We start from the raw sequence: 12,848 nt of genomic DNA on the forward strand, positions 1-12,848 counted from the left end.
GGCATATGCCAGAAACAGACTAAGGTCTATCAGTCTACTGTGATTAATACAAATAGTAAATGCTGTAAAGTTAGTATGGAGAACATACAATGAGAATTTTTCAGTTGGCCTGATGAAGGAAGGCTTCATAATGATGATAATTTAGTTAAGCCTGAAGATATAATATTTCCAAGATTAGTAAGCTGTGAGATAGGGAATATCCTTACATAAAACTTTTTTTTTTTTCTTTTTCAGATGGAGTCTTGCTCTGTCACCCAGGCTGGAGTGGAGTGGCAAGATCTCGGCTCACTGCAACCTCCACCTTCTGGGTTCAAGTGATTCTCCTGCCTCAGTCTCCCAAATAGCTGGGACTACAGGTGCCTGCCACCACACTCGGCTAATATTTATATTTTTAGTAAGATGGCGTTTCACAATGTTGTCCAGGCTGGTCTCGAACTCTTGATCTCTGGTGATCCGCCCACCTTGGCCTCCCAAAGTGCTGGTGTGAGCCACCGCGCCCGGACATCCTTTAACATTCTTGACATAGTTCATTAAGTGATAAGAGAACATGCTAAGGTGGCACTGTTTATAATGTTTTGGTTTACTTTTATCTCTCCATATAAACATCAACATATTAAGCAATCCAAAGAAAAGCTTAAGAAACAAGGGCATTAAACTAACAGAAAACCAAACACTGCATGTTCTCACTCATAAGTGGGAGCTGAAAAATGAGAATACATGGACACAAGAAGGGGAATAACACACATCGGGGCCTGTGGTGGGGCGGGAAGAGGGAGAGCTTCAGGATAAATAGTTAATAATGCATATGGGGCTTAATACCTAGGTGATGGGTATTAAGCAAACCACCATGGCACACGTTTCCCTATGTAACAAACCTGTAAATTCTGCACATGTACCCCAGAACAAGAAAAGAAAGGAAAGAAAGGAAGGAGAGGAGAGGAGAGGAGGAAGGAAAGGAAGGAAAGAAAGGAAGAAAGAAAGAGAGAGATGGAGAGAGAGAAAGAGACAAAGAAGAGAGAGAGAAAGAATGAGGGGGGGAAGAGAGAAAGAGGGAGAGAGGGAGAAAGAAAGAGAAAGAGAAAAAGAGAAAGAAAGAGAGAGAAAGGAAGGGAGGAAGGAAGGAAGGAAGGAAGGAAGGCGGGCAGGCGGGCAGGCGGGGCAGGCATTGATTTACAGTGGTAGGAGCAGGGAAATACCACCTGTCCTGATGGGAATAAGGAACGTGGAAGAGCTATGAGGAAGGATACCTAGAAACAATATAGAGGATGTTCTATTTCTTTTTCATTGTTTGATAGCCCAAATCTTCTCTTTCGTTTGAGGCTTAGAAATAACCTTCAATATAGGAAAATACCATAAGTACATTTCTGAAAATCTGCCCACAAAATCAAATGCTCTATATTGTTTTGTTCTCCCATTGACTTATACTATAATCTCAGAATTACATATAATATGCAATAAAATTACAATGAAAAATATAGAAAAACTGTAAAATTGTACATTTTGATAAGAGTCAAAATTTCTGTACAGAACTATAATAAGACTAAATCCACAAAAAGTAATAAAAATAAAACAGAAAACCAGAAGCTACTGTCTTCCTCTGGTCTGAGACTGTAATATTCAAGGAGATGCACAGCCTAAAAACTATTTTTTCCATTTGTTCCAAGAGATAGAAGAGACTGTAGAAGCCATTTATTCAGCCCTAACTCAATGTAAGAATCCTACAACTTATGTCCTACAGATGTCCCCAACTTAATGATGGTTTAACAGAACAACTTTTCCATTTTATGATGGTGAGATAGTGATATGCATTCAGTAGAAACCATACTTCCAGGGTCTATATAATCATTCTGTTTGTTTTTTCTTTCAGTACAGTATTCAATAAATTACATGGGATATTCAGCGCTTTTTAAAAATAAAATAGGCTTTGTATTAGATTATTTTACCCAACTGTGGGCTAAACGTAAGTGTTCTGAGCGGTAGGCTAGGCTAAGCTATGAGTTTCCGGAGGTTAGGTATATTTAATGTATTTGCAACTTAGGGTATTTTCTCCTTATGATGGGCTTATCAGGATGCAATCGATAAGTTGAGGAAAATGTGTAATTATAATCAGCCTGAACATTCTGACAGGGAGTTTAAGATTACACAGCTTATACTATAAAGTTCTAGTTATCTACCCGGGGCGAAATTTATTCTTTTTTAGTTTTTATTTTTCTTATGTATTTTTTTCTTATATTTTAATATTTATTTTCATCTGCTTTCAGTTTCATTTCTACCATTAACTAGTTGTGTCACTTTGGGGAAATTGTTTCACCAATTTGAGTCTTAAGTATTTTCATCTATAAAATATGGAATTGATGAGACTATATGTTGCTAACATCCTACCTAACATTTTGTGGCTTTTTATCTTTTCTACATCTAGCAATAACTTACAAAACTCTATAGTCTGTCTTTGGATCTCTGAGTACTTGCATAAGATGCAAGGATTTACTTTCAGAGGGTGGAAGTAAGGAATCTCTGTCTTATGTTGTAAGGTCATTCCAGTTCGCCTGTATCCCTTTGTCCTGTAGCAGTAGTTTCAGCTTATAAAAATTCAGATGAACTTCTCCATCTATTTTCATTTGTTTATGTATTTCCTGTGTCAGGTTTCTGTATGTGTGTGTGTCTGAAAAGTTTTAAAAAGTTTTAGAGTATTAAAAGCAAGCTGCCTCATCCCTTGGAAAATCTGTTTAACTCTAAGTAGAAGGGCAGGCGACTCAGCTTGAAACAAATGCCTCATAGCCTTTTAGAAGCTTTTTTTCCTGCTAATTAGCTGTGAATGTTCTGTTTGTTTGGTTTCTGACAGAGTCCTAGCAAGCAGAAGCAAAGGGGCTAGAAAGGAAGGGCCCTAATTGTCAGGGAGGGTGACCTCCAGGCTTGTCCACAGTTGTAGTCTCCATGGGAGAAGCAGCTTCTTGGGAGGGAGGATGCTTCCATTTATAGACAGTTCTATAAAGTATAGTACTCCCTTTACTCTTAGGCAACTTTTTTTTTTTTTTTAGGTAAAAGCCAGAGCTGTACAGAGAAGATTCCTCTATTTTCTCAGCCACTACTCCTAGGCAACCTATACATCCTGATGGGGGTGTGGATATGCATGCTGGAAACTTCCTATGACAATTTTTATTTGACTGGTGTTCTTGTTAGATCTGCTTAGTAATGAGAAAAGATGGGACTGGAACTTAAAAAGGTAAAAAATTTACAACTTTAGGCAATGCACAACCAAATGAGCTTTATATTTTATAAATTATGCTACCGAGAAATGTAATATATGAGTCAGAGAGAAACTTGAATGGTGAATTCCTAGAAAAATCAAACAAATTCTCAAGCAAATTAAGTTCTGACTGCTGAAGACCTGTTTGATCTCAGAAAATGCAGAGAACTGTGTCTATGATTTAGACTGGTAATCACTTGGGATATGTGGCACTTCCTGATTTTATGAGAGAAACTGATGGTCTGAACAATCTAAATTATTATGGGCCCAAATATTTAAGGTTCTGAAACAGTTGCGAAAATAAACTAAGTTATAACAGCTAAATTGAAAATATGCACAGAGCACTGATTATATGTCACCAACTACTTGCTATTTTCCAGGTTACAGAACATATGATCAATTTAAAAATACCCAAGAAGGGCATTTTGGAGGTTACAAAAATTTCCTGGGGTTACAAGCCGAACACAACCAACAAAGAAGACTGGTTTTTGTCAGATTCCAAGAGAATGTGTACTTTCTTCAAACCCACCAGGAGAGCAGAAACAGACTGGTAAGATGTCAAAGTGTCACGGGAGCTATATTTTAAATGTTACAATTAAATTCTTGCCTCAAAGGATTTAAGCCCTCTGTTGATACAGTCCAAGTTCCTTGTTATATACTAACTCATACCCACGTCTTCTGGGGATCACTCTACTTGCTTTGTTAGCTATCTCAACACACTTCCTGAAGCTCCCCCTGCTTCCTTGTATGTAGTCATCCATTTCACTCCTCTCCAGTGTTCTCTCATCTCTCTAAACACACACACACCAGCCTTCCATTCATTCATCAATTTACAAACACCATATTCTTTTCCTGTAATTTCTCACTTGACTTTTACCTTTTCTGCCTATGTAGATTACATGGGGCGTACATTTGACTAAATATAGAAATATCCATGCATCTTGTCCTTGAATACTGACCCACTTGGGAAATGTCTGATATTAATTTAATATTATCAAATATTTAACATCCACTAAGTATAATAGCTTTTCACTCTTTGGCTTTGTTCTTCTATCAATTCTTGTAATTCTCCCAATATCCTTCTCAGAGCAAAGGAAAGGAACAAAATCCAGTGCTCTGGAGGTAATAAGGACCTTTTCAAAGAAGCAAGGGGAACTATCAAAGAGATACTTTTACCTCTATCTTGCCTAATCACAGAACCACTTCATTTATTTTCTGCTGATTTCACAGTCCTTATGTACTTTATTTCTACCATTCCTAACAATGTACACAGATCTTTCACAGATGTGTGTGTAATCAAAGAAACACTTTGTTGTCTTATCAGTTAACTTTATTCTGTCTAAATATTCTTTTTAGACTTGTCATATCAGATTTACCTGTTATAATATAAATTCCTAAATAGATATACTCAGAATCTACAGACCTGGAATACAGTCTGAGAAGACAGTAATGGGCTGCATGATACCCTCTTTAAAAAAAGGCTGTTGTATAATGTTTTCCTCAGGATGCTTTTAGCCTTAACACAGTATGATTTTATGGGAAGTACTGCATCTACAAAATTATCTTTGTATACCACCTAGTATACAAAGTGGGCACTTAACTGTTAAGTGTGTATTCATCTTTCAATACTCAGTTCAAGTGTTTACTCTTTTTAGTTTTCTTTGGTCATCCCAAATAGAGACAACCTTACTTCTCTGACTATCTACAGAAGTCACTGTTCATACTAAAATGTGAAGCATATATACCGTATTGTAGAATGGTTATTTAAATTCATGTGTTATAACTGCTACCTAACATTAAGGTCCTAGAGAAGGCATATTTATCTCTGTAGTCCCTAGTAGTGCTTTGTTCTGATATACATTTAATATCTTTTTATTGAACTGGCTGAACTGTCTTTCTAAACATCTGACCAAAAGACGTCTTACGAATCAAATGTGGAAATAATTATTTGCATTTGTAATTTTGTTTGGGAGGAAATAGAAAATAATTTAGGTATACTAAGCAGGCAACAGGAGTTTTCTTAGGGCTCTTAGATGCTAAGTAATAAAAGCGAACTTGGGAGCACAAGTGAGCCAGAAATGCCACTTTCCCAATCCTACCAGACGACCTTATGTATGTGAAGCGTAGCAAAGGAATGGGTATTTAGAGGACGAATGGGAAGGAAAGAAATTAAACTGAAGAACTATTGTTATGACAAGATTTGGGTACAGATTCTGCCAGTGTAAAGGTCACTTGCTGGAAGCCTCTGAATCTCCCACTTTTAGCTTGGACCCTGCTTCTTAACCAATAGCTATATACAGACATCAAATATTTGTAGCTCAGTTTTAATTAACTTTTCATAAAATTCAAGGAATTTACGCCAAAAGTAAAACTCTCTTAACTTACATGTGCTTAACTAATTTACTGTATACTTATAAGAGCTGCTTGTGTTAAGTCTTAAACCTCCTAGTGGTAGTTATACTTGTTATTCTAATTACATGATTCAATTAATTACCATCTAAAAAAGGATGAGATATGAGTAAGAAATAAGAATTGTTTCTATGAAAACCAAGTTGAATGCTTTGGCAAGCTCAAAATAAGAGTTGTTAAAAATGCTGTTTTAATGTCCCACCTAGGGTACCCCCATCTCCCAAAAAAAAAAAAAAAAAAGTCTGGCTTGGAGGTATGTGCCTATAGTCCCAGCTACTTGGAAGGCTGAGGTGGGGGGATCACTTGAGCCCAGGAGTATGAGGCCAGCCTGAGCAACATGGCAAGACCCTGTCTCTAAAAAATAAAAATTAAATTAAATTAAATTAAAATGAAGTTAACTAGATGTCAGAAAGCCAATTATGAAAGACTTGGAGAAAACCATATATATCTACAAAGATTATAAAATTACACTGTTTCACAAGACTCTAGTTTGACTCTTCTTTAAAGAAAGCAAGATTATCGGTATAGTTTATGCCAGAAAGAGTACAAGAAACTTCAATCAGTGGACTCTTATTTAAAAATAAAACAATGGCCAGGTGCAGTGGCTCACGCCTATAATCTCAGCACTTTGGCTGAGGTGGGCGGATCATGAGATCAGGAGATCGAGACCATCCTGGCTAACACAGTGAAACCCCATCTCTACTAAAAATACAAAAAATTAGCCGGGCCTGGTGGCGGGCACCTGTAGTCCCAACTACTTGGAAGGCTGAGGCAGGAGAATTGCTTGAACCTGGGAGGCAGAGGTTGCAGTGAGCTGAGATTGCACCACTGCACTCCAGCCTGGGTGACAGAGCGAGACTCCATCTCAAAAAAAAAAATGAAAATAAAAATAAAAAAACAATGGTCCTATATCACAAGAGTGGTACATAAAGTACACGTTTTAAAAGTTTAAGGTTGTACCTATCATTTTTTATTCTTAGAGCCTTAACAGGGCTCTTTTTTGACCACTGTTCCAATTACCAATCCAGATAACTTCGGGTGAAAAAGACTCGTTGTAAATTTCATAAATATCTTATTTAAGAAGATCTAAAATTAATACAAAGGTCATCACATACTACAAAACAAAAAGCAGACAAAAATCTAATCCTGAGAGCAACTGATCAGTATTGTTTTGCTAATGTATTTCATAAGCAATGTTTATCAATCTAAAGTACTTTCTAAAGTATTATAATATATATTTGAAAGAGTCTACTGCATTACATTATTTTGTTAGTGACCACTAGAAACACTAATCTAAGGTCCCCACAGCAGAATAAAAATATCAAATATTTCCTTTAAAAAGGAAAATCATCTTAATTTTCTTCTTGAAATCCATTTATCAAGAAGAAATAATTAGAATAAAATTTAAAAATTAGATTTAAAAGGTCTTGGAACCCTAATGCCTAGCATCTCAAAACCGAAAGGCCAGCAGATACCATCAAGTAAGTAAAAACTTTAAAATTCAAAGTGATCAGTTAAAAAAAGCAGAGTTTCTAAAGAAACTAAAAAGTTTCTGTAAAATTCCTCATTTTGGTATATTTTCTACATTATTTATTTTTGAATTTCTATAAAATTCCTCATTTTTGTATATTTTCTACAAATTTATGATGAGGCAAAACAATCAATCTATTACATGAATTAACAGCTATCACAGGCAAGTATTTTAAAGTAAATTATAAATCTAAGCCATAATAATATGTTGGTTCTAGTCTGGCAAATTACCCTGCGTGCTAAACAAGAAATATGTTAATTTTACCAAATAAATTTTATTTCAAATTAGATTAAAATTACAAAGAAGTGTTTAATATTGATATATTATGTAATATTCTATTTATACTGCCTCATGAATATACTTTTTAACTCATCTATATTCTGGTTTGCCTATTGCATGGATTCTAAAGTTGGCAAAAAATAATCAGACTTCAAAAAATAAGAAAATCTGCCCTAAAAATATTTTTCTGTCTCATTTTCTCATAAACATACCAGTGTGATAAAGACTTTCCCTCCCTCATTAAGTCTTACAGACAGCATACAAACATTGCAGAGTATTTTTTCAAGCAAACAATATAACACGCTAAACAACTTAAAAATAAACCTTTTAAATTACCAAAATACTGTAATTTTTCTCTATTAACTGTAAACAAAATATAAGATTCTATAAGCAATAACTATTAAGATGAATTATTTTGATGGAAGAACTGGTAATTTCTCAAAGGATAAAAAGAAGCACACTAGTATTTTGGTTCAATATCCCCTTTAAATATAAAATTTTCATTATGAGAAAAATAAAGGAAAATGCAGAAGTTGTAGTCATTAGCTTCCTTAAAAAATCAGGAAAAATAGCTCTAATATATAACTACAAAGTGGGTAGAACTGAATTAGAATATTATCTGGTCCTCTAGATTATAAACACTTATTTTCTAAAATAAAACATTTCTCTCCAATAAATTACAATCTCAACCTCAAAATCTGTACACCAAAAAGTGTTTTATTTACTTTCAAATATTTATGTGTTGGGGATTTTCAAACCTGATGCAAAAATCAAAATTAACAAAGCAATAATTTAATAAAATATGCTTTGGTATACTAAATGCAAAAAAATAAAAGAAACTGACATCTAAATATGATACATATCCACATTTTATTATTTAATCAAGACTAAACAGAAACAGAAACTCATTACCTGTATAAGACAAAATGTCCTCACTCCTCTTAAATTTGCAAATAAAATGGAAAGCAATATATATTTTGGTACAATTATACAGATGTTCATGTAAAGTTTGGTTTTTCTTTTTTTTAACACTATGTACTTAAATGCTATTAAAATAATGGGTGGCAAGTTACTTGAATACTGTTCCTTTTTACTGGTTATGCTTTTAATGATAACAGTGGATTAAATTTTTATTGCTTTTATCTCTGTACTAAAGATAGTATGTTTTTTTCTTTTTCTAGCATCTTGGGACTCTAAGGTGATCTAAAACCATTATAAAAGATAATTACAGAAACATATCTAAATTATCTTAGAATTATCTAAATTAGGTTTAACTTATAAAAATCCTACTCAATCAATATTATAAAGCATCCACTGCATATCAGCATTCAGGGAGCCGACATGGGCATAAATTATTTCATGAGTGATTAAAAATAAAAGATCTAATGTTATATAAAAGAGGTACATTTTACCTGGATGAGGTGAGGTAATGCTTTTAGTGTAAGGCAAAACCAAATCCCCAGTTTGCATGGAAGCAAATCATGCCACTGTGGTTTCATCAGCAATCTAAAGGGAGGGAGAAAAAAGAACACCATGCAACATATGAGGAATATACAGAGAAAGTTGGGAGGCAAAATAATTCTATAAAGATCATGAATTCTTTTGTGAATGGCTACTTCAACAAAAAAAATGAAGAAAGTATGCACTGAAATATTTATAACTGACTAACTCTATCATGAAATACAGTAGTCACAACAAATGCAATATATGTAGCATGTAAGACAATCTAGGCTAAGATTTTGGGGAAGGAGGTTCCTAATCAAGTTACAAAGATAAACAAAAGCCTTCTTTCTAACCTGGGCTTTTCATCACTTTTGTACAACGAATTCTTAAGCCTTATGATTACTTCAGCTATAAAAAACTAACCATCATCAGAGTGTTCCCAAGTGCTGACAACCAGATATGAAGACTGTAGCATAAACAAACCAATACATAAAAATTAATGTCATTTGCAGTTCACTGAAGCATTACTCACTGATGTCATCAGAATAGATGACAGGCAGAATAGTCTCTGATCTCCATCCCACATTGATCCCAGTTCATGCCCTGCTGTGTGAACTATTTAAACCCTTTATTCCTTTCTATGAATCAACAGAAGAAACGGTGGTATCTTTTTGAGTGTACTGCATATCACTGCCTCTCTACATACTGTCACTCCTGAGCTAAGTGATAGGTCCGTCTAATAGTACTTTGTTTCTAAAGTTCAGTATAAAAATTTCAAACTAGAAGAATTTGAGGGATTATTTAAATATATATTCACACTTTATATGGGGGAAAAAACCTGAAGACATTTTGCTTAAGATTAGAACTTGTCTCATAAACAATGGCACATTATTAGTCTTTTATAAGACTACCACAGATATAAATGAGAGCACATGTAAATAGACATACATATGAAGTTGAATCATATTAAAGATTTATTTTAAAACAGCTTCAAATTATAAAGTATTTTTATATGCTCTCACCTTTCATTTTTTTCTGAAGCACCGAGTTTTGATACATCCACACTCTTGCTGCCAGTCTTTTTTTTCTTTTCTCTCTTTTTTCTACTTAGTAGTTCATCCTTAATGTGGAAAGAATTATGGTTACAGGTTATCATTAACATGTACACTTCAAATGTTATCTAGGCTCTTCTGTGAAGGGTAAACATTACAGAGGAACATTTATGCAAATGTATGTAGGGTCCAACATGATTAAGTAAAATCATCAATCTTTCACAATAACTGTTGCCATGGTATCCAGGCCTTAAACACACATGAAGTTCAGGACTGTCAGTCATGTGCATCTCCATAGCAATCAAAGTTTTCTAAGAAGAGAAAGCATTCAACTCACTTTTTCTCATTCATCCAACTTTAATAATGTCACTTCAAAAGGAATGAGTAAACAGATGCTAATTCATGAATACTGATAAATATGTTTGATTATCTTTAACATATAAAAACCCAAAGAATAAACTATAGAGTAGCATATTAAACCAAGAAAAGTGTAATAATTTTTTTAACCAATTGAAGTTAGAATATTATATTCATTTCCAATTTTATTTATTTACTTAAAACATTTTAAAAGTAAACATTCATTATATAAAGGCCTGTGACACAAAAAAATCTAAAATCAGTCTTAAATAAAAAATATTTCTATTTGGAAGGTGATAATGAAAACATGGCTCTACCTTCTAATTCCCAGCTAGATATTTGGGCTTTCACAAAGTTTTATAACAAATTTAAGTGCCACATTTTTTAAAAGAAGAATATTTTCTTATTTCATGGGTTCTTCTTGACTTAGAAATATGTCAAACATTGAGTATAAAACTATTAGAATGAGAAGTATACAGAGAGAAACAGAAATTTTCATCAGTTGAAAAATAAATGTCCAAAATTCCATATAAAATTAAGGAGGCTAGTTCATTTGATTTATTACTAACACTTACCAGTTGTTTTTCCAGGTAGATTGACCAAACCACAGCATAATGACCCACTGTGAGAATAATGAACAAGAGCAATGCCAGCTCAGCATTGCTCATTTTTCTCACCCGCCTGTAGTAGAATACAGGCTGTCGCCAATCTGGAAGTCCATTGATCAGAATATCATCATACCTACAGTACAAATATAACAGTTTTTCACGGGGAGTTTAAAATAAAAACAAAAAAAACTATTTGTGCCTATATTACAAAAAGGAAAAAGAAAACAATTTATCCAAAATAGATAATGTTTATGTACATTCCCAGCATTATAATATCGAGTAAATTCAAAGCACTGTAGATAGCTCTAGTCACTGACACCCTTCAAAAAAGTGTCCAGTAATATACTGTGGATACCAGATCTCATGTTTTTACAGCACCCAAAGATGTGACTCCTGGAGTGACATCTAAACTAAAGGAGCTATGTGTAGTCTACCTGTCTACTAGTCTATAGTAAAGACTCTACCATTGAAGTCAGCAACAAAAAGGAGGATCTCAATAGGAGAAAGATCAAGATAAGAGCTGTTTGTTACCGTGAATTACATATTAATTGAATCAAATTCAGAATAAATTTTCTAGTCAGTGCTTTTATGTCTACCCCTAAACTATGGTGGCTCAAGGCTGAAGTATTTATACACATGATTTTATCAAAGCTTTTTAATGAGGTAAAAGCCTATAAAATTGAGTGTCTTTTAATTTTGTATTGCTATATTCCTTTAGAAAATAAAAAACTCCCAAATTAAAAAGAGATGTGGTAACAACCAGTGTTTATGTTGGATTTCTCAATAAAACTGTTTATTTGTAAACAATTAAGTGGCAATTTCCTCATTTTTGGCTTTTGCTGGAAGAGAAGAACATTAACAAGTAAAAGCTTTCCTACTCCTTTAAAAAGCTGATGCATTTTAAATCAGCTTTCTTGGTACTATCAGGATAAAAAAGTTACTTTAAAATAAATTTTCAACTGAATTTAAATTTACTTGTCAGACAATCATTGAACAAATATCTTTGAGGTTAAAAATAAGGAGTAACATTTATGATTGTAAAACTCAAAATGGTCACATACAAACACTGTGTGTTCAACACACACAACCTGTTAATTGAACACAACTCATTAAATATTCTAATCACACTATTTCCAGAATTAAATCTTCACTGAAAGGCCTAATTTGGTGCAACACATTGACCAAAATATTTTAATTAAAAATATTCTGAGTTAGTCGCAGGCCTAATTACAGGAATAGAAATAGGGTCTATATTGTCAGGCAGGTCAGTAGAACTCAGTAGTAGGTTTTTCTCAAGTAAATTGACCGATCTAGGAATAATAGCGCAGCTGCTAAACTGCCAGTCTTGACATGTAAATCAATTTAAATGCAACAACTGCAGTAGCTACTTTGATAGTTATTAAATTGATACCTTGGAGATATGCTAAAAAAATAAAGCAGAGGATTTATTACAGGCAACTTCTTTTTTCAGTAGAAAAACATCAGATATAAATGTAAAATATATTTTATTAGCAAATCTAGAAAACCTGACCTTCTGATCAACTTAGGTTATTAATAACAATATCATCAAATTGGAATAACCAATGTTGAAAGCAAAGGACATTAATTAGTACTAAACTCTTAAAAAGCAAATTGTGTAATATACAAGAGTCTACAAAGTAATGTATGGTTTGGCAGTAGCTACACCAGAAAAATTTGGTGCTATTCTTTTTCAATATTTATCGAAATTCTTGAATATTAACATCAAGATATAATAATATGACTTCATAAAAACTATCATTCATGTTATCAAAAATTTATGTTTAAATCTATCTTATAAATACTGATTCATTTTAAATGAGAAAATGTATAGGTAAAAAGGTTTCAAGTGCTCTAACATAAGATTACAACATTCAAATGAAGTCCAATCAACCTTAAGTCCT

General features: G+C 33.5%; 1 protein-coding gene across 2 annotated transcripts in view; it reads right to left on the reverse strand.

The window, feature by feature from the left end:
- DNAJC1 (DnaJ heat shock protein family (Hsp40) member C1) overlaps positions 1-12,848 on the reverse strand; it is a 247,390-nt gene that overhangs the window by 153,235 nt on the left and 81,307 nt on the right. For both annotated transcript variants that reach the window (XM_054660816.2, XM_507688.8), the window contains exons 4-6: positions 10,894-11,059; positions 9,932-10,029; positions 8,879-8,972 (exon numbers count right to left, since the gene is read on the reverse strand). In XM_054660816.2, coding sequence (XP_054516791.1) covers positions 8,879-8,972; positions 9,932-10,029; positions 10,894-11,059 — 358 coding nt within the window. The remainder of the gene's footprint in view (positions 1-8,878; positions 8,973-9,931; positions 10,030-10,893; positions 11,060-12,848) is intronic.

This window comes from Pan troglodytes, chromosome 8 (genome assembly GCF_028858775.2).
Source record: "Pan troglodytes isolate AG18354 chromosome 8, NHGRI_mPanTro3-v2.0_pri, whole genome shotgun sequence".
In the NCBI taxonomy this organism is placed as follows: domain Eukaryota; kingdom Metazoa; phylum Chordata; class Mammalia; order Primates; family Hominidae; genus Pan; species Pan troglodytes.